This window comes from Procambarus clarkii, chromosome 56 (genome assembly GCF_040958095.1).
Source record: "Procambarus clarkii isolate CNS0578487 chromosome 56, FALCON_Pclarkii_2.0, whole genome shotgun sequence".
NCBI lineage: Eukaryota > Metazoa > Arthropoda > Malacostraca > Decapoda > Cambaridae > Procambarus > Procambarus clarkii.
Window position 1 is genome coordinate 25764787 of NC_091205.1, and position 21379 is coordinate 25786165.

General features: G+C 38.4%; 2 protein-coding genes across 8 annotated transcripts in view; one reads left to right on the forward strand and one right to left on the reverse strand.

Annotated features, from left to right (window-relative positions):
* The window catches only part of Rab3-GAP (Rab3 GTPase activating protein), a 114166-nt gene that overhangs the window by 28814 nt on the left and 63973 nt on the right, over positions 1-21379 (reverse strand). For 2 of the 5 annotated variants that reach the window (XR_011223076.1, XM_069305947.1), the window contains exons 1-5: positions 3768-3950; positions 2300-2437; positions 1905-2114; positions 1246-1327; positions 488-611 (exon numbers count right to left, since the gene is read on the reverse strand). Coding sequence is in view for 3 of the 5 variants with exons in the window: in XM_069305947.1 (XP_069162048.1) it covers positions 488-611; positions 1246-1327; positions 1905-2114; positions 2300-2429 (546 nt within the window). In the remaining 2 variants the exon portion in view is untranslated. Of the gene's footprint in view, positions 1-487; positions 612-1245; positions 1328-1904; positions 2115-2299; positions 2438-3767; positions 3951-8803; positions 8925-21379 lie in introns of those variants that run through there. The other 3 variants (XR_011223075.1, XM_069305946.1, XM_069305948.1) reach the window with 2 other exon arrangements.
* On the forward strand, positions 4144-10816 carry LOC123770801 (splicing regulatory glutamine/lysine-rich protein 1). Of its 3 annotated transcripts, none has more exons than XM_045762958.2 (5): positions 4144-4278; positions 5208-5257; positions 5687-6273; positions 8297-8723; positions 9860-10816. In XM_045762958.2, the coding sequence occupies exons 1-5, from the start codon at positions 4256-4258 to the stop codon at positions 10522-10524; spliced, it is 1752 nt and encodes a 583-aa protein (XP_045618914.2). In that variant the 5' UTR covers positions 4144-4255; the 3' UTR covers positions 10525-10816. The 3 variants fall into 3 exon arrangements, with proteins under 3 accessions (XP_045618914.2, XP_069162050.1, XP_069162051.1); XM_069305949.1 differs by lacking the exon at positions 4144-4278 and adding an exon at positions 4317-4376 and having other exon boundaries at positions 9860-10675; XM_069305950.1 differs by lacking the exon at positions 4144-4278 and adding an exon at positions 4907-4974 and having other exon boundaries at positions 9860-10675.

Consider the following 21379-nt stretch of genomic DNA (forward strand, 5'->3'; position numbering starts at 1 on the left):
ATTGAACATTAATATCACACTTAAAGACCCAAAAGGATCATAGTCAACATGTTCAAGGTATTGAAATAAAGTATAAGGGAATAGTATAATTTATAGTAAATAGAACAAAGGCACAGGTTGAAATTGAATCAATAGTTGACACAGAGGGATGTAACAAAGTGCTCCTTCAGTATATGAATGATTAACTAGAGGAAAGAACAAGGAGAGAAAGTGATAACTACATTCACAGCTTTAAATGTTAATATAACAAAGTTCCACAAACTTTTATATCACAGTGTGAGCAGAGCTCAAGAGGTGGTGGGGATTGAGTTAACGTGCAACCATTTAAGAGGAAGAAATTAATATATTTTAAATAACAAGTCATGGGAAGAAGTTAACAACATCAAGAAGCAATGCTGTTGTCTCCGAACACCATGAAAATGGAAAAAAGAATATATAGATTTATTTCAGCACATTAAACAAGTAAATATACTTGAGAAGATTGTACCTCAGTATACATAGTTACATATCCTGAAGTAAAGCCAGCGATAATGCACGTCCAGTCTGGCCCCCCAGTGCTGCTCTGCTTTTGGGAGATCAGTGGCAAACAAAGCAGTGCACTGATTTCATCACTGCCAGAGAAAGAGAGAAGCATGATACTGGTAAACATAAGGCCATCAATACAAACAGTAATTAAAAACATTACTATACCAAAAAATTGGCAAGGTGTGGCATTCTCTTAATATGGAAAACACACAAGACATGATTACAAGGCTGATAATTAGAGGCATACCAATGCCCTCATTAGTTAAATAGTTATGAGCATATTGATGTCTATATCTGTGGTTAGAAAGGGGGAAAGGAATATTTAGATGTAATGATGTTCAAATAAACGTTTTGTTGAGAGAAGCAGAAAAGAGTGCCTTTTGAAGATCTCGGGACTCTTATTCCCATTATCCCTACAAAGTTAACTTCAGAGAACATGTTCCTCATGCAAAGTGACGGCTGACTGTAATTGTCACATGATGTTGCAACACCATGTTGAATTATTGATTCCAGTGTCATAGAAACAATAGAAAAAGACCCAGCATGTCAATGGCAGGAGAGAGAGCAAGAGGTAAATGAGCCGTGTATGTAAGTGTTAATGTGACTAGCCAATAATGAATCATATTATTTTAAGAGGGATCACAATACCGTACACTATTCTATGATGAAAATTAAACTTGTAAAATAAATACAGAAGAAAACAATAATCGTGACACATACTTCCCGCCACATCCAACTGTCCCACGCCATGTAATTAATAACTTCATTTTCTCCTCTTCTTCAGCAGAACTTCCCCAACGACCTAAAATAAAATAATTGTATACAGTACAGCTCTTACATCTTAGAAAAATTGAAGGGGACATGTGCTTCCAGACTGTGCAAGTGTTCTTAGCAACTCAAATATACGTAGAACCATAGAAAAAAATCTAAATAATATAAATGACAAATCAAATAAGAACCAAGAAACTAACATCCATTGCCTAAAGTGTTTCAAATATTACTGCAACATAACATTAACTAGTTCTATAGCTGTCAGCACAGTTATATTGCTACAGCACATTAATCTAATTTCATCAACATATTAGTTAACAAAACTTACTTGGTAGAGAATAATATAAAAATAAATCAGATATTGTAATATAAAAATAAATCAGATACTGTAATATAAAAAAAATCAGAGAATAATAAGTAAAAATATATAATATTCTAAACAATGCACCTGCATTCTAAACAATCTACAGTACTTGCATCTGACTAAGTCTAGCAGATTATTAAAAAATTATATCAATTCACATTATTATAATTAAAACATGGTGCAGTACCAAGGGTTTCAAATCAACTTCAAAATATTTAAAACAAAGTATATGTGTTTTACTTACAAGATAATATTGCCAAACGATTCTTGTAAGCAATGACCATGATATCAAAAGTTGGAGAAGCTGCAATAACACACTCTGACAGCCATGAGGTTTCTGGCTGTGGGGATGAGGACGATTTTGGGTATGAATCTCCATTACCTCCAGTAGACAGAGATCCTCCATCTTTCTCAAAATCATCAAATCCACCCCACTCATCATTCCATTCTGTATCTGTAAAGTTTCCATTAAAAATTAATTGAAGCACAAGTCAATTAATATATATATACTCATACTGTACTCTAAAATCAGCAAAGATACAGGTAATCTACTCAAGTGGAAACTATATCACTATAATATAGTGTAAATATATTCACTATCATACAGAAAACTATATGATGTGAAGTATATCAACTAACCTGGATTATTTGTCACGTTTGAACCTCCCTGAAGCGAGACTTGACTTCCGCTCGTCAGGTGTGGACATAGCCACTGAACAAGTTCAGGGGTGTTACTGATAGCCGCTATTTGATCCAAGAGGCACGACATTTCAAACACTGCAAACAAAAAATGCAATGCTGGGTTATGTTGCTCTTTGCTGGAAATATCACCCAAAGTTCATTATCAATCTATTGAAATGCACCATAAAAGTATCCCTGCTCATACATTTATTGCCTCCTACTAATGCTTAAATCGCTACAAATTTCCATACAATCACACACTTGTCCATGCCTATTGTATATACTGTATTCCTTAATACTATTATTCCACTCTGCTATCTCTCTTTATCAACACTACCTGTCACTGGCTAAAAAATCATGCTCATTTTTTATCAAGAATATATGGACCAGAAGGGGTAAAAAACCATACCATCATTATATTGCCAAAAAATAGTGCTTTCAGTGATTATGGTAATTAGTCTCATGTACTGTATTATAAAAAAAAACTTACTTGCGAGTTAAAACAATACCAAAGAAAATAGAGTGGATAATATGTTAAACTCAAAAGTATTTCATTAGATGTATTAAATTAACACAGTGCACAGAACTTTTCATTCAATATATTATATTACTATACCCAAACAATTCTAAAACAAGTATAAATTCACTGCAGAACTATTGACAAAAAAAAGAGAAAAAAAAAACATATGTGAAGCTTTGTACTTAATATGAAAATATGATACAGTAATTATGTCTCTGAAAATATAGGTGTTTATTATTTATAAACTAATGCTGAGAACATTTTTATCTACACACATGCATGGCACATAACTAAAGAACTAATGAAACAAAAAACCCAACATATAAACAAATAAAATGGTAAAATCTGAATAATTAAATTTCAATTGTGATTTCATGTGACTTTCTTGAAGATACTCGACTTAAGACACTTGAAGAGCACTGCATTTATAACAGTACTACAACATGGATTTGTAGATAATAGTGAAACCTTTTTTGTAAGTTTTTAAGGTTTAAATGTAGTATAACACTTCATTCATTGAAGTAATTATGATTTTTTTTTTATAGTCATTAGAATAGCATTTTTCACTATGGTAAATATTTATAATAGCTAATTTGACAAACTATAATTTTGATACATTCACAAATAGGAACGATAAGCATTCTTATACTGTACATCACAGCTGAAAATAAACGATCATACAACTCGTATCTTTAATGTCAACACACGACACCTGACACTTATTTTCAGCTTAATCAGGAATTCCATCTGAATCTTAATAGTCCTGTAAAGCTACACATCATGGGACACTTTCAAATAATCAGGGAACCAATACACACTAGTCCAAACTATCAGAATAAATAAATAAATAAATAAAACACAAAACATAGTCCAAACGTCCACTGAAGAAGCCTGTCAGCTGTTTACCTCAATAAGACCACCTGTCCCTGCTACTCGAGAGGTCTAGTCACTGAGCCCACTTATTACGCGACTCTTTGCTACATTTCTCTACTGAGAGAGATAGAGAGGAAGGATAGCAGCGATTGAGAGGAGTGAGGCGGGATGAGGGGTGACCCAGGGAAGAGCTGACATAAGTCACAACAGCTGACTGAGGAGTAGTGTTGTGATCACGTGACCCAATACTCTGAGTCAAATACACAGCTTTTGCCTGCACTAACAACTTTCTAATAAATCAACAAAGACAAATTAGTCCCTTTAAGGATTTATAAATAATATACAATTATATTTTACTTAATCTTTATAAATATTTTTGTTTCATTTGTAGTTTTATAATAAAAATAGATGTTCAATTACTTGCGCGCCAAAATAAACATTAGCAAGGAGTGTTTTTCCTGAGTCTAAGCCTTTAACGAAACGATTTAATGCTTGTTAAAGAGACTTACCTTTAATGTGTAATGGAAGAAAGTGAAAATAAAAGGTTAGTGTCTAATATTATAGACAGATAAGGAAGAAACCTAGTGTGGTGCAGTACTCTTGAGGGTCAGCTGAGTGGCTGTCACCCCCATTCATACCTAGGTTAGATTAGAACAGGATATGCTAGAGTAGATTCATATAATGTTTATATTTTGTTTAAAGAGTGATCACCATGCACTAATACACTAAGGAACGAATACTTGATGCACATGGAAAATATCCATAAACTACCAGGTCTAGTAGAATTAAATAGGTGGTGGTCAGTGTCCTCGGCTCAACGTTTAGGAGCCAGGGTTCGATTTCCTGGCGAGATAATTGGGCAAGTTTCGTTTCATCTAATGTCTCAGTTGTCGTAGAAGTAAATAGGTACCCTGGTAGTTGGGCAACTGTTCTGCGGTTGCATCTTGTTAAGGGTCAGTATTTTGACCTTGGGGGGGGGGGGAACCTGGATATAGGCTTATATATACACATCTATACATATAAGTATGTATATATAAGCTTAAATTCTGTATATATAAGCCTAAAGTATGCATATATAAGCCTATATAAAGTATATATATAAAGACTTCCTGTCCCCATCAAATGAATCATTATAATTATTATTAATAAAGTCTATCAAGTACTTGAACAAATTATTTTTTGTGGAAATCATCACACCAGGCTTGAGACCAAAAATGATTTTCATTATCAAAAATTAAAGGTGCATAAAAATTTTGTGATTTTTTTATAACATTTAAAAAAAAATCTTTAATATTCTCCATATGTCACCCAATACTGTAATTTTATAATTTTATCAGAGCAACTAATATACTAATATGTTCAAATAATGATCACATTTTAGCTTTTTACAGTTTTTTTGCATTTTAGCGCTGTAATATTTTGAGCTATCTATTTTACATTTAAATTTCATCACTTATTAATTTTTCTTTACAGGATCCGAAAATCTGTGAATTATGCAGAAGTGTTTGGTGATTCCAAAGATGGTAAGTTAGTATGCTACAGTAATCAGTTATTTATTTACTTAATATTTATACTTCTTATATTTTTTTTAATATTTATCATCATTGAATATTTGCATTTTATATATAGCATTAGTATTATAGATATTGAGACTTTTGTTATTGACATCTTTGGGTCAAAGAAACGGTATACCATATCATGAAGCAAATTTTCCAGTACCACATCAGAACCACTCGTTTTTTAAACTATTAAATTGAAACAAATTCACAAGGAGTGCTATGATGACTAGGCCTAATATTTGTCCATGAAGCAACTTTACTATATAAAATAATGAAATATTTTTACTAAACAGATACATGTATTCCTTAGAAGGACAAAAAACTATTAGGTTACTTTACCTCCCAAACCTCGTGCAGATACATTTGAAAATAATTTATTTATTTTTCTTGCAGAAGATGACTTTGAAGATTTTACACCACCTCCAAAGAAGAAGAAAGAAAGTGGTGAAATGACAAAGAAAACAGGAGTTGGAGACATTGAGAAGAATATGAATGGCTATCATAGTGATAAGGAGAAGAAAGAAAAGAGGGATGATAGGAAACCTGAAAAAGAAAGGTATAGAGATGGCAGGGATAAAAAGGAGAAAGAAAAAAGTCGAGATGGCAAGGAAAAAAAGGAGAAAGATAGAAGTCGAGATGAAAGGGATAAAAAGGAGAAAGATAAAAGTCGAGACAGTGACAAGGATAGAGACCGACATAGGCACAGAAGAGATGATAAGTACCGAGATAAACAAGACAGAGAGAAAGAGAGATCAAAACATGATAGAGAAAGGGAAAATAAGGAAAGGAAATATAGTGACGATAAGAAACGGTATTTAGAAAAGGAAAATGACAAAAAAACAGAAGAAAGCAACAAGAGTAAATTAGATAAAAATTCAGCTTCACCAATATCTTTTAGTTGTTCTTTAACTTCCACCCAAAAATCCCCTAGCAGAACAACTACTACTAAGAGACTAACTATTGAAGAAAAATTGTTTCAAGTAAGGAAATGTGGTACTATATTTTGTTACAGTTTTTTGCATGTAATGTATACAAATGTTCTAAGATAGTTGAATTACATAAATAAAAAAAAATATATGTTTTCCACTACAACACAATACTGTATATAGTACATACAATGGATTATAGTCGAATTATATTTCCATGTAGGATAATATGTATTGCAAAAGTTACTAAACATTTGCTCATTTTCAGTGCCCATATTGTAGTGTGTGTTATCTTCACTAACAATTGTTTAATAACCATTGACCACACTTTTGTGATTGAGAGTATGACAAAATTATAGCATTAACATCTTACCTGGGCACTCTTTTTTTTTTTTAATGTTTTATCTTGTATATCATCCCATTAAAACAGATTGATTTTATTAGTTTTGAAATACTGTACAGTATTTCTGTACGGTAACATGCTGCATTTCATAATGTTGTCCTGGAGAAGTTATCAATTAATATTCAAATATCTGGCATATTGTAATTCATTCCTAAACTAAATAAATCGATTGATGTAATTAACCTTTTGTTTCTACAGCATGCTTCTTATTTTTACTTACATTTATTAATATTTTAACATTTATTAATATTTCATATGAAGTTTACGTTTAAATACATAGCCTTTCAACATAGTCGGCCACTAAAGTTTTTGTGTTTGTAAGTTCATTAAAAATATGGTTAATAACTTTCAGAAGTCTCTATGGTATGAACTGAAAAAGGAGACGTTTATAAAATGACATCACAATTTTGTATATTGATGTAGCTTGTACCAAGATGTTAACCAAAGTGTGTAGATAGTCTACGTTGGTGCATGTGTCAAGTGGGTGTCCAACCACTTGACACATGCACCAGCGTAGACTATCTACACACTTGACACATGCACCAGCTTAGACTATCTACACACTTGACACATGCACCAGCGTAGACTATCTACACACTTGACACTTGCATGTGTCAAGTGGTTGGACACCTCAGTGTGTGCTGTTGGCCATGTACTTATGTCACCTATTTGTAATGGAATTGTCACCAGTATAAACATGTATATTTTGATCTATATTATACCTTCCTTCCTTTCATCACTGTTACACAACGTTCCACCACAATATTGAGTTATTTTTTTTAAGAAGCACTGGATATTAAGATCTGACATTACTGTGTAAACTTCTCTGCTGGATGATTAAGCTGAGTTACCCCTATGCTTACTGTATACATAACTTTAGAAAGTTTGATACAGTGAAGCTTGTTTTTTGGGGGTGGGGTGGGGGAGGGGTCTGTGGGTTTTGGATGTCGATCAGTGCATTTTCAGCTTGCTTCCACCCGATTAAGTTTATCCTCGACATTGCTATGTAGCCCTAGTCTGCTGATAGCCCGTCTGTTACTATGGTTTCTGTCAGATCTACCTCCACCTGCTCCCACTCTCCCTTTGTATCTTCGGCTTGTGTAAGTGTCCTGTTGGTTTCATGTCCTGTAGCTTGGCTGAAGAGTACACTGGCTCAGGGAGCATCTGATGGGCCTCAGAAGGAGTTGACTGTAGTGAAACACTTCTATCTAAGCCAGTCATGTGGATGCCTTCATTCCCACCCATTTTATCCCCTCTGTCCCGAACTTACTTGGATAGTCTGAACTAGAAGATCGGTTTCCAGCTTTGCCAGATTTGTTTTGGTTGTATATGCTGCCACCTGCTTGGCATCAGGGGGTAGCTTAGTTTCTTAACTGGAAGTTGAAAAATTGATATTTACTATTCATTGTTCTGCTAATTATTGTTTGCAAAGGGTATCTATGTATTGCTCACGTTTGCCTGATAACAACCAACATATTTTGTTCAAAATCTCACTAAATAATGCATTTTCAAACAAGATTGTGGTGCCATTTGAAAGATAAACTTCTCTTTCAATTTATACCTTAGGTTTTTTAAAAAACTAATGAGGATATTATTTTGTTCCCTAGTCCTTATCATAAATATCTAGCTTTAATTGGCCAAGAACAAGTGACCTTATCCTCATTGTTTTTACAGCGTGAATTGGATGCTGCCCTTGTATTATCGAGACTTGACAGTGGAGATGCAACTGATTTTGAAAAACAACCTGATAAAAGAAAAATGACAGTAGACACAAAAGCAATAAATAGGGCAGAAGGTTCAGTGTGCTCCATGTTGCCCGAGTCAAAAGATACTCTTGAAACCAAACACAGCACATTGCCGCTCAGTGACTCTGTTCAAAACCAGGATGCCGAGGTAAACAAGCAAAAGTATCCAATCTCTCCACAAGATAAATCTGCTATAACAACATCTGTTATAACGAAAGAAGCAGCAGCACACACAGACTTGCTAGAAGTAACGAAACTTGAATGTAATGCAGGTAACAAAAACGAAGAACCCCAACCGTGCACATCTGCAGGGATTACTAGCAAGAGGCAGAGGAAGACGGTGGTATTCAAAGAAGGTATAGTTATTTGCATCATTTGATATCTTAGGAAATCACAAATAATAAAATTACAGTAGACAGATATCCACACTACTCACCAAGATTGATTAAGCAGTACATGGTTCATCATTAGGTAAGGGCTGCATCAGTGACTATGCCGTTTCATTCCACTCCTACCCAGCATTAGGCAGGCCGTATCTAGTAGTGGATTGACAAACGCTGAAAGATTGTCCATTTTTAAATTAATTGATATTCTCTCTCTCTCTTTACTGGAAGAATTTTGTTTCCTTGTGGGAGTTAGCTGTATATTTCCCCAGATATTGAATTAGCTTTCAAATGATAAAGAATTTATAAAGCACTAAAGTAATTTTCTGATCATCAAAAGTTGGTTTAGTAAATTACACAGCCTAAGTTAAGTATTTGCTCCAAGAACTAATAATGTGTAAAACATAAAACTCAGTATGCTTGAAAAAGTGCATACTTGTGTTAACTTGTAAATTAAATATGTAAAAAAGAAAAGATAAAAGTGAAAGAAACAGGATGCCTTCTCTACAAATTGTCTTGATGTAAATATCTGATTTACATACTCTCTTCCACCACAGAATACACATGTCTCATTGCTATCCATTGTCTCAATAAATTTGCTCTCTTCCAATTACTATCCAGCCAGGCATTTTTCCTGCTATACTTTCTAAAGTAATGTCTGTAATTCTTGCACTCACTATGTTTCTACTTTATTTTCATATACTGTAGTGGTATAATTGCTTTATTGTAATCCTCTGGCTCAGTTCCACTGTCGCATACCTTTTGTCTGATTTCCTGTAACCACTCCATTTGTTTTTCATTGCTGCTTTCAAAACTTGTGTATCTGTCTCTGCAGCATCTGCTGCTTTCATGCATTTCCTGCATGAAATATATACTCCTATTCAATACTTTATACTCCTATTCAATGAATGCAAGAATCGTTATTGAATACAAAGTTAAAACAATTAAGCAGTTTCTAATTCAACACTATGTAAGTATTTAATACAATACTCTCATATTGTTGTTTTAAATAATTAATGAAGAAAATAATCTGGTAAAATGTTATTCTTTAAATTACTACTTATTGTAATAACTGATGATTATTATTTATTATTTTATTGTTATTTCAGACACTGACTCTGACAGTTTTGATGGATTCAGTGAAGGTGCCAATCATGACTCAGACTTTTCAGAGGGAAGCGATTTTGCACCATCTCCAAAGAAGAAAAAAACTAGAGAGAGAAAAACTACAAAAAATGGTAAATCATCAAAGTCAACTACTAAACCTGAAAAAAATAAAGGTTCTAATCTGAAATGCTCTCCTATCAGAATAGCAACAACATCTGCAGCAAAGGAAAACAATGCACCTCAAGTTCAGTCTCTGGCTGTCGTTCAAAACGTTTCTAAAGTGACTCCACTTCGAAACTCCTCTGCAGCAACCCCTCGTAGCCCTTTGGCAGTGACCCCTCGTAGCCCTTCTGCAGTGACTCCTTGTAGTCCCCTCATTGTGTCCAAAGAAAAAACAACCAACTCTTCCAGCACCTTTGCCAGAGGAAAGTCCAAAATAACTGTCGATTCAAAAACAGTTACCTCCCCATCTTCTGGAATTCCTAGAGTGTCTGTAGGTTTAGTTAAAACTCCCTTTAGAAGTCCCTTACTCCAGTCTTTGGGGAACAGTAGTTCAAGTTCTTGCACTAGATCATCGCTCGGTAATAACCGCAATACTGGACTAAGACTCGGACTGTCTCGGAGAACTAACGTTACACCTTTACATCCCAGTGTGTCTGGAAAATAGCTGGAATATTTTATCACTTTTAAGCTTTACTTCCAATATTTACTAATTTTATATACACATGTTGATGTAAAATTACGTTTTTACCATATCTGTGCAAATGACTGTTCCTGGTATTGTGATTAGGAAATACTGTAATAAATTATAAAAAACATTTCAATTTGCATACTGTATTCTGTTGTACAATAATAAATAAACATATTAGTGTATATGTTTCATGAAAATATATCTCTCTCATGAAAACATACTTCATGTGATAAGTATACTGTATTAAAATAAAAAATTTGAATGGTAATTCATTCTTGAGCACTATGCATATAGAGAATACTTAAAAGTGTCAACTTAGAAAGTACACTCAACATTCTGAGTATACCTATATACAAACATTAGCCCGCATCCTCAGCACATATTAAATTTGTAATGTCCAAAAAGCTGCTCTGTAGCCATCCTGGCACGGTACTTTATTCTGATAATTACTTATAAACAGAAAAAGTATTGTTTGTACTAGTGGTGTAGTGATTGGGAGTATGAGCAGGTTCAAATCCTCCTCACGGTTCCTATACTGACATTCTCATTGATACATCACGTTACTATGATTTCATTGTGCATGTGCGTTGGTACAGTTTGTTGCACAAGTCACAGGAGCAGTGAGAACTAGAATGTAAGACTAATCTTGCTAGCCATTCTTGCCATAATATGAAAAAATGTACTAATCTGGGCATGATAAATTAGGACATCAAAAGTGTCCAATTTAATTTCAAAGTCAAGATACTGCTTTACAAAGAGCATACATAAGAACACCTTAACATGTATGTTATTTAATCAGCAAATTATCAGACTAATTAAAGTATTTTTGGTAGCTAGCATGAAAAGTTGACATTTATATTCAGATTTCTGATGAAAGCCTAACAAAAAAAAAACCTCCACTAGTAGAAATTTAATAGAAAAGCTTATCATACAATAGAATCATTCAGTGTTTGAGAATAGAGCTCAAAGGAAAACATCCTATCCATGAAGTGGGAACTATAATTGGTGGCGTGGTTCTTGCATACTGCTCTGGTAATATTTGAATCATTCATTTTTTACGTTGAAAAGAGTGGGAAAGTACCACTAGTGGCGTGATACCCTGTCTGCACAGGCTCACTTCCTTTAATTACGAATGTACAATTCCCACTGGAAAATCTGTTTCCCAATATTAAGGGTAAAAGCTGGCTCAAGAGCTTTGTTGCACCCTGACCTTGCACTGCCCCCTGACCACCCTCTCGATATTCTTAACCCCTTCCCCCAATGTCACTCAGTGTAACCAACTTTATATTCCATAAAAATTCGATGATTTGTCATGTTGGCGCTGTATACTCCCTCACTACTGCTAGAGATCGTTGAATTATACTCTCCCTCGGCTCGGCTCTCCTGCCTTGCACACCTGTAATGATATGTTTGGTTCATCTACATGGACCATGAATTTCGATCTTAACTGTACCGACAAGCATGCCGATGTTTATCTACAGCTACATATTCCCCTACTTCGACTCATTTGCTTGAATGAAAACATCTACTAGGGCTGTGAGGTGGGCGCGAATCTAAGACCAAGGCATTGCCATGCCGTGTAGACTACCACTAGACCACCCTTTTTAAAGTCACACAACAGCTTTTCTACTGAAATCACATGAATTCTGAAGGGCCCTACTGAAGCCAGACCAAGTTTTTACGTATGACCCACAAGCACTGATGGAAGAGCAAAGACCACTTTGTCCTTTAATGAGGTCAGACGACCTCATTAAATGGTCGAATGCTACGCTTGAAAGGGGCGACAGCTTCCAGCTCATCAAGCCACAATGTAGGACAGAAAATAGGAGATGCTTTTTCACCCATAAGGGGTGGAAAATAATGTTCAGGAACAATGGGGGAGACCTTCGACATTCCACCAGCTCCCTGTCCCCGTCGAGGCCAGTAGAGAGATGGTGGCCCTTAAGTATAATCAGGTAAATTCACTGGAAGAGAAGAAACAGGAAACATGAATTTATTAATTTATGTTTTTTGAGATGAAGACGAATTGTATTTGCTTATAAATTGGATAAGTTTAGATTTAGGAAAGACTTGGGTAAATACTGGTTCGGTAACAGGGTTGTTGATTTATGGAACCAATTACCGCGTAACGTGGTGGAGGTGGGGTCCCTCGATTGTTTCAAGTGCGGGTTGGACATGTATATGAGTGGGATTGGGTAGTTATAGATAGGAGCTGTCTCGCATGGGCCAATAGGCCTTCTGCAGTTGCCTTTGTTCTTATGTTCTTATGAATATCACATACGAAATACTCTGGAAAATAGACAGGATAACGACTATAGTATGGGGTAGTACACGAACAAGGAGGGAATTATTAGAGGAAAGTGCCAAGCCATTACGATTATATAGCACTTGGAAAGGGTCAGGATAAGAATTTGGGAAGGGACGGGGGGGGGGGGTGTGAAGGAATGGTGTCCAACCACAAAGAAGGTCGGGAATTGAACACCGACCTGCATGAAGCGAGACCGTCGCTCAACCGTCCAGCCCAAGTGGTTGGACATGATTCACAAACAAATTGACAGAGCCTAATCGACTCTGAAACTTATACAGTAGTCGATAAAGGTTTGAGAGGCGAGACCTTAAAGCCGTAGCTCACCCCCGTAAGTACAACTAGGTGAGTACGTTCAAACTAATACAAGTAGGTTCCACTATGGCATGATAAATACTATGTGCTTTTTTCAAATAAAAATAAATGTTGACACTTATAGATTTATAGAAAGATTCATTGAGTGTATATTGACTTCAGCACTCGACCACGTCTCTTAAGCTTGCACTTAAGTAGAGGATTACCAAGAGTCGAGTGGTTGTGGTGGTGGTAATGGTGAGGTTAGTGGTAGTAATGGTGGTAGTGGTAGTAATGGGCGTAGCAATGATGGTTGTGGTAGTAATGGGCGTAGCAATGGTGGTAGCGATAGTGGTAGCGTTGGTGGTTGTAGTGGTGGTAGCGATGGTGGGAGTGGTGGTAGTATGGATGGTATTGGTGGCAGTAGTAATAAGCATGTTGATAATTGTGATGACCAAACCACATAACAGAAAATGGAGAAGCGACGACGATTCGGTTCATCCTGAACTATTATCAAGTCGTGTGATGGTAATGATGATAAATGTGGTAATATTGATAGTGATAATGGTAGTAATATTGATGGTAATAATGATAGTATAGTGATGACTATGGTGGAAGTAATAATGATAGTGAAAATAATGGCCCTTGTGATAATGGTGGTAACAGTGTTGTAAGCGATGTAAACATTGGTGATAATGGTGGTAATAGTGTTTTAAGCGATGTAAACATTGGTGATAATGGTGGTAACAGTGTTTTAAGCCATGTAAACATTGGTGATAACGGCGGCGGTAGAGAGAGATGTCAGTTTACATCACGTGATAATCCATTAAACATGAATATGCTCTAAACCCCTGTTCAAAAACAGGCTAACTCTGCTATCTTTAAAAACATTATTTTAGTTAATCCTTCATTGCTCTTCTTGCTCTATGTGAATTATATATTTTAGTATTTTTTAGTATAAACCAAAAAGGGGTACCACCTCTGGTGCACGTGTAGGGACCCATACCCTCGGAGAAGAAAATAAAGAGTACTCAGAGAAGACCTTGTGGATCCTCACTGAACACTTTGATATTTTCTTCTCCTACTACCCCTATTCTTTTTGTATGTGTGTATATATATCTAACTTTATTTTAAAATTTCATTACACAAAAAAGGTTAGAACATTGGTTACATGCAAGGTACACGGCTACTTGTCACAAGTTGTAGAGCTCCTCCAGCTCCTCAGATGGCGGGCAGGAACCATGGATGCAGTGAGCATTTCCTCTCTGGATCGCCACACTAAGGCGCTGAAAGAGAAAACTGGCGGCTCTAGGGTTTCTAGTTGATTCAATTAGCTTGGACTCAATTAGCTAACTCCTTCAAAAAGCTAGCAGCTCTTTTACCCCAGGCACCAAGTGTCTCTGAGGCAATGGGGACAAGATTGTAGTGGTGATCAAGGTCTCAAGTGGTGATCAAGGTTCTTAGTTCTTATTAGGAGCTGCCTCGTATGGGCCAATAGGCCTTCTGCAGTTACTTTTGTTCTTATGTTCTCTGTATTTACATGACTTGGCTGCTTCCCGGTGATTGGCAGCACCTCCTGCCTGTGCAGCACTGAAGTCAACATAGGTTTCAGTATATATATATATATATATATTATATATATATATATATATATATATATATATATATATATATATATATATATATATATATATATATATATATGCGAACAAGCCTGAATGGTCCCCAGGACAATATGCAACTGAAAACTCACACCCCAGAAGTGACTCGAACCCATACTCCCAGGAGCCACGCAACTGGTATGTACAAGACGCCTTAATCCACTTGACCATCACGACCGGACATAATGAGGTGATAGCCGAGGCTATTTGAACCACCCCACCGCCGGCACTCGGATAGTAATCTTGGGCATAGCATTTTACCAAATCACCTCATTCTTTGGGGCACACGTGAGGAACACAAATGCGAACAAGCCTGAATGGTCCCCAGGACAATATGCAACTGAAAACTCACACCCCAGAAGTGACTCGAACCCATACTCCCAGGAGCCACGCAACTGGTATGTACAAGACGCCTTAATCCACTTGACCATCACGACCGGACATAATGAGGTGATAGCCGAGGCTATTTGAACCACCCCACCGCCGGCACTCGGAAAGTAATCTTGGGCATAGCATTTTACCAAATCACCTCATTCTTTGGGGCACACGTGAGGAACACAAATGCGAACAAGCCTGAATGGTCCCCAGGACAATATGCAACTGAAAACTCAGCTCATGAGGTGATAGCCTCGGCTATCACCTCATTATGTCCGGTCGTGATGGTCAAGTGGATTAAGGCGTCTTGTACATACCAGTTGCGTGGCTCCTGGGAGTATGGGTTCGAGTCACTTCTGGGGTGTGAGTTTTCAGTTGCATATTGTCCTGGGGACCATTCAGGCTTGTTCGCATTTGTGTTCCTCACGTGTGCCCCAAAGAATGAGGTGATTTGGTAAAATGCTATGCCCAAGATTGTAACGGGGGGTGGGGGAAATAGCTCTATCTTGTCCATTATTCCACCCCCCAGTTAACTAACGAGGCCGGGGGAAACAGCTCTCTCTAGTCCGTTATCCCGTCCCCAGTTAGCTAACTATTCTAGAGCACCCTCCAGAGTTCCTAAGGCAACCTCTCTCGTTCAACACCTTGTAACCTAGGTATTTGACTACCTAGGTGCTAAGACTACAAGGCGCCGTCACTTGATCAGTTACCCGAAACTCTAGAGAGAACTCTAGAATACAGAATCATGCCCCACAAACGTATAAGAGGAAACGAAAGGAAAGAAATGAATAGTGAAGTAATTAGTGAGGGTTTGGGGTGAGAGGTAGGGAGGTGGGAGGAGCGAGGAGGGTCATTAGTGAAAGTGAGAGTTTAGAGAGGGGGTGGAGGGAGAGGTGTAGATAGGTAGAAGTAGAAGAGTAGATAGTAGAAGTAGAAGAGTAGATAGTAGAAGACGAAATGCTGCCACCATCCATTCATGATCATTACATACAAGACAAGGAATGGAACTTGCCTGTATCACAAAATTCACCAAAGATGTTATCATGAGTTCATTATTAGTAGTTCCCATCTTTATCATGTACTCATTCTAAACCATGAAACCAGTAACTACAGAGGCTTTCTCACCTCAACTCAAAATCTCTAGGGAACAAAGTTAAACACAATTTAAATAATAAATTCATAATTATATTTCACATGAAGTATCATAATTTAGCAATTCAATTAAAATGTTCCAGTTTAATATGCAAAGTGAGTCATCATCCAAGAATTCGAGAACCCTACAACTTGACTGCCCCTGATCATCACACAACATATGTAAACACGACCAAGTCACCTTACTGCTCAACTCACCAAGTGTCTCTGCCTATAGCTGGACAGAGAGGGGAGGGGGTGGGTCTGTAGTTGACAGAGACTCCCGCCCTGCCGGCCGACAGCCTCCCTGCTCTGCTCGTCTGCTGTTCTCTTGATTAATCTCTTGATTAATGCTCTCTGCTGGATAGCTCTCCGAGTTTATATTGGGGACCCTAGTAGCTAACTCCGCCCACAAGTAGATAGCCTCCGGCACTACCAAGCCACTCCTTAAACGTCGGCTTGTTTGAAGGCTACCAGACTACAATTAAGAGCTTAGCGGAAGCAAGGTGAAATTCTCATGATCTGACCTCAGGTCACTTGAGGTCATTAACGCTTTGAGGTGTGAGATCTCAGGCAGACAACTGGCGCCTCTCAGATCCTTGTCTGTGACTCATATTCTATATATATTTTAAATAAACTAACCCAAACACTTTTACAGTGTTACATCTCCCCTTCTCCCCGAAATAAAGTTTTTGCAACACTGCTAAAGCAAGCTAGCTGTGTGCAACAACTTTATTAACGAAAAAAAAAATACATCCTAGCTAAACAAATATACATCATCCTACTCTAAAAAATGAAATATGTAGACAGACGTCCATTGTCTCTGGCTGGGCGACGTCACTGCTTGGTCTTGTAGATAATCCTGTACCACATTTCTTCAACACAACTGCCTCCGTCGCTTCTCCGTCGTTAACGCACAACAACACTTGGTCAACCCGAAAGCCGTTACTACTTGAACTGAGCACAGGACCGTGGAATTCGGTTGTCCCAGCTGATCTGTAATTGGCCCTACGTCAGTCACCATGAGAGACGTATATTGGGGTTCTTCACAGCTATAGGGACTACAAGTTTCGAGACCTTCATATAGTTGCCAACAGTAGAAATCCCATCCTACTCTTCTTCCTCCCTGTTGCTCCAGCACGCCTCCTTCAGAGAGCTACTTCTGACAGCCACATCAAGTCCGCATGACACAGGAAGAATCACTCAACAGAGCAACATGCTTGTAGGAGGGGCGGCCAGTCAAGGCAAACGATCCTGTCTTGCAATTACGCTCCATGCAATGATGCTGACACCAGCAAGGGACACGAGGCATCGTGTCTCACTCAGCTTGTCTTATCTTCTTCTTCTTCTTTCTTCTTTCTTCTTTCTTCTCTCTTCCTTCTTCTCTCTTCCTTCTTCTCTCTTCTTTCTTCTCCCTTCTTTCTTCTCTCTTCTTTCTCCCATGGGTCTTAGACAAGCGACCTGGGGTCCATTGGGGGTCTGTCCGTCCTGGGGTCCATCCTGGGTATACCGATGTTGGTGGGACAGACTGGAGTCGTTGTTGCTCCTCTTCCATCATTACTGGGTCGTCTGGGGTCGTCTGCAGAACGACCTGGGGTCCACTGGGGTCCGTCCGTCTTGGGGTCCACTGGGTAGACCAATGTTGACCGACCGAGAGGGCTGCGTCTTGGGGTCCCCTGGGGTGGTGGTGGTGGTGGAGCCATGACCTCCAGGTAGTGGGCTGGTCGTGGTGGTGGTGATAAACGCCCCTGAGTGTGGTACACAGCAGCCGTCTCCCTCTTCTGTATATGCGTCGCGCCTCTCCTCTGGCTCCCACCTGTGAATTGAACATAAAGCCGACAATACCCGTGTTCCATGCTGTTGTGTGACCCTGTAGTTTGTATAGGGTTACACAGTTATATCATAACGCTCTCCTCCTGGCAACAACTACACTTCAATTTTTTTTTTTTTTTTTTTAATAATCCAATTAACTCTGAATGATACTGACTTGGTGGAACATAAGACAGTAACAGAGGAAAGTTAGAGAAGAGAGAATAAGGTCATCACTACCTTTAACTTGTCACAAAAAAAAAAATCAACACTAATAGACAAAACGCTAGCCTAACTTAACTGTACCGTTCCTAATCTTAAGTACATAAACCGCCGTTACTCCCACCCTTAACCTACAGCCACCTACGTGACCCAGAGTGTCTCCCTAGCTTCTCCGCCGGTCAACAACCCCAAACTGTTGCCACCCCTGTGACCAGACTATCTAACGTCGAGCGTCCCCAACGTGAAGTCTACTGACATACTAAGGCTCCCCCTAGCATGCTGTACAATACCAGTACACCTCGGGTTATTGCGTTCAAATGGAGTAAAACAGTCGATCGCAATAATCTGAGCAGAACCACCACTAAATTCTACTTAAGAACTACACCTGCCACTCCCCACTGACCTGGAGACCAGCGGTGGCTGGGTGTCCCCCTGGGACATGCGAGGTCACCTGTCACACTCAGCTGACCTCCACTACCCACCAACCGCTAAGTTCCAAAATCGCCAAATCTTATTACTAACATAAATCACTACACACGCAAGTTCTGGTGAACATTCCCTGAATACCACAAAACTCACAAAATCACTAAACACAACACCAGAGAATCACCATCTCCTAACCTGAACAAAGCTCGCTAAATCGCGAAAGTAAAACACCTGTCAAGATCTCCCTGATAGCGCCTGAGCGGCAAAAGACACGTGGGACTGAACAATGTTCAAAAGAACACCAACATAAACATTGTTCAACACCGCTGCCAACATTGTAACGGGGGGTGGGGGAAATAGCTCTATCTTGTCCATTATTCCACCCCCCAGTTAACTAACGAGGCCGGGGGAAACAGCTCTCTCTAGTCCGTTATCCCGTCCCCAGTTAGCTAACTATTCTAGAGCACCCTCCAGAGTTCCTAAGGCAACCTCTCTCGTTCAACACCTTGTAACCTAGGTATTTGACTACCTAGGTGCTAAGACTACAAGGCGCCGTCACTTGATCAGTTACCCGAAACTCTAGAGAGAACTCTAGAATACAGAATCATGCCCCACAAACGTATAAGAGGAAACGAAAGGAAAGAAATGAATAGTGAAGTAATTAGTGAGGGTTTGGGGTGAGAGGTAGGGAGGTGGGAGGAGCGAGGAGGGTCATTAGTGAAAGTGAGAGTTTAGAGAGGGGGTGGAGGGAGAGGTGTAGATAGGTAGAAGTAGAAGAGTAGATAGTAGAAGTAGAAGAGTAGATAGTAGAAGACGAAATGCTGCCACCATCCATTCATGATCATTACATACAAGACAAGGAATGGAACTTGCCTGTATCACAAAATTCACCAAAGATGTTATCATGAGTTCATTATTAGTAGTTCCCATCTTTATCATGTACTCATTCTAAACCATGAAACCAGTAACTACAGAGGCTTTCTCACCTCAACTCAAAATCTCTAGGGAACAAAGTTAAACACAATTTAAATAATAAATTCATAATTATATTTCACATGAAGTATCATAATTTAGCAATTCAATTAAAATGTTCCAGTTTAATATGCAAAGTGAGTCATCATCCAAGAATTCGAGAACCCTACAACTTGACTGCCCCTGATCATCACACAACATATGTAAACACGACCAAGTCACCTTACTGCTCAACTCACCAAGTGTCTCTGCCTATAGCTGGACAGAGAGGGGAGGGGGTGGGTCTGTAGTTGACAGAGACTCCCGCCCTGCCGGCCGACAGCCTCCCTGCTCTGCTCGTCTGCTGTTCTCTTGATTAATCTCTTGATTAATGCTCTCTGCTGGATAGCTCTCCGAGTTTATATTGGGGACCCTAGTAGCTAACTCCGCCCACAAGTAGATAGCCTCCGGCACTACCAAGCCACTCCTTAAACGTCGGCTTGTTTGAAGGCTACCAGACTACAATTAAGAGCTTAGCGGAAGCAAGGTGAAATTCTCATGATCTGACCTCAGGTCACTTGAGGTCATTAACGCTTTGAGGTGTGAGATCTCAGGCAGACAACTGGCGCCTCTCAGATCCTTGTCTGTGACTCATATTCTATATATATTTTAAATAAACTAACCCAAACACTTTTACAGTGTTACAAGATTACTATCCGAGTGCCGGCGGTGGGGTGGTTCAAATAGCCTCGGCTATCACCTCATTATGTCCGGTCGTGATGGTCAAGTGGATTAAGGCGTCTTGTACATACCAGTTGCGTGGCTCCTGGGAGTATGGGTTCGAGTCACTTCTGGGGTGTGAGTTTTCAGTTATATATATATATATATATATATATATATATAAGGCCGATCGCTGTTGGCAGCACTCCGACATCTTGTTGCCAAGACTTCCACAAGGGTTGTCAGCCAGCAAGCGGCTGGTAAACAATTACAGTTTGGATTTGGGATCTCTCAAGGGTGTGAAGCTGCCGCTCAAGCAACACGAGCGTACATTGCCAGCAACATCTCTGACCAAATGGTTTGGATCAAACTAGACTTTTAAAATGCTTTTAACATGGTCAGAAGAGGTGCAGTTGCTCTGTTGCTATATATATATATATTGCCATTTTCGGTCTCTAGCCCCATACGGGCTCACCGTAGCCCGTGCTACTGGAACTTATTGTTCTGAGTAGCGAATCTTAAACAACAACAACAGGTCTCTACCCACTGCAGGGTGCAGTTGCACCTCCACAGATCTCCAGTATCAGCTCTTGATACTGGTAATGGCTCAAAAGGGCCACCACTTCCGGGCTATTCATGCCCGTGCCACCTTTTGGGTGGCTTAATCTTCATCACCATCATCTCTACCCACTCATTCTATCATGCTGTAGTGGTGAATTAAAACTTTGCTCTTTGGTGAACATTACACTAAGATGCTATGCGTGTTAGTGGTTTTTGTAAGAATATACAAATACCAGTCTTATGTAATCTCACCAACCTATTGTACTTTCTTGTGAATAACTTATTATTATTATTATTATTATTATTATTATTATTATATTATTATTATTATTATTATAACATGTAATGTTATAATAATAATAATCAAGTATCAAGT

Bases quoted from the DNA above. Each gene is read 5' to 3' on its own strand.
- LOC123770801 (XM_045762958.2), top strand. From the start codon at position 4,256: ATGGAAGAAAGTGAAAATAAAAG. The intron at 4,279-5,207 runs GTTAGTGTCTAA...TTTTCTTTACAG, and splicing joins GAAGAAAGTGAAAATAAAAG to GATCCGAAAATCTGTGAATT. The intron at 6,274-8,296 runs GTAAGGAAATGT...TTGTTTTTACAG, and splicing joins TTGAAGAAAAATTGTTTCAA to CGTGAATTGGATGCTGCCCT.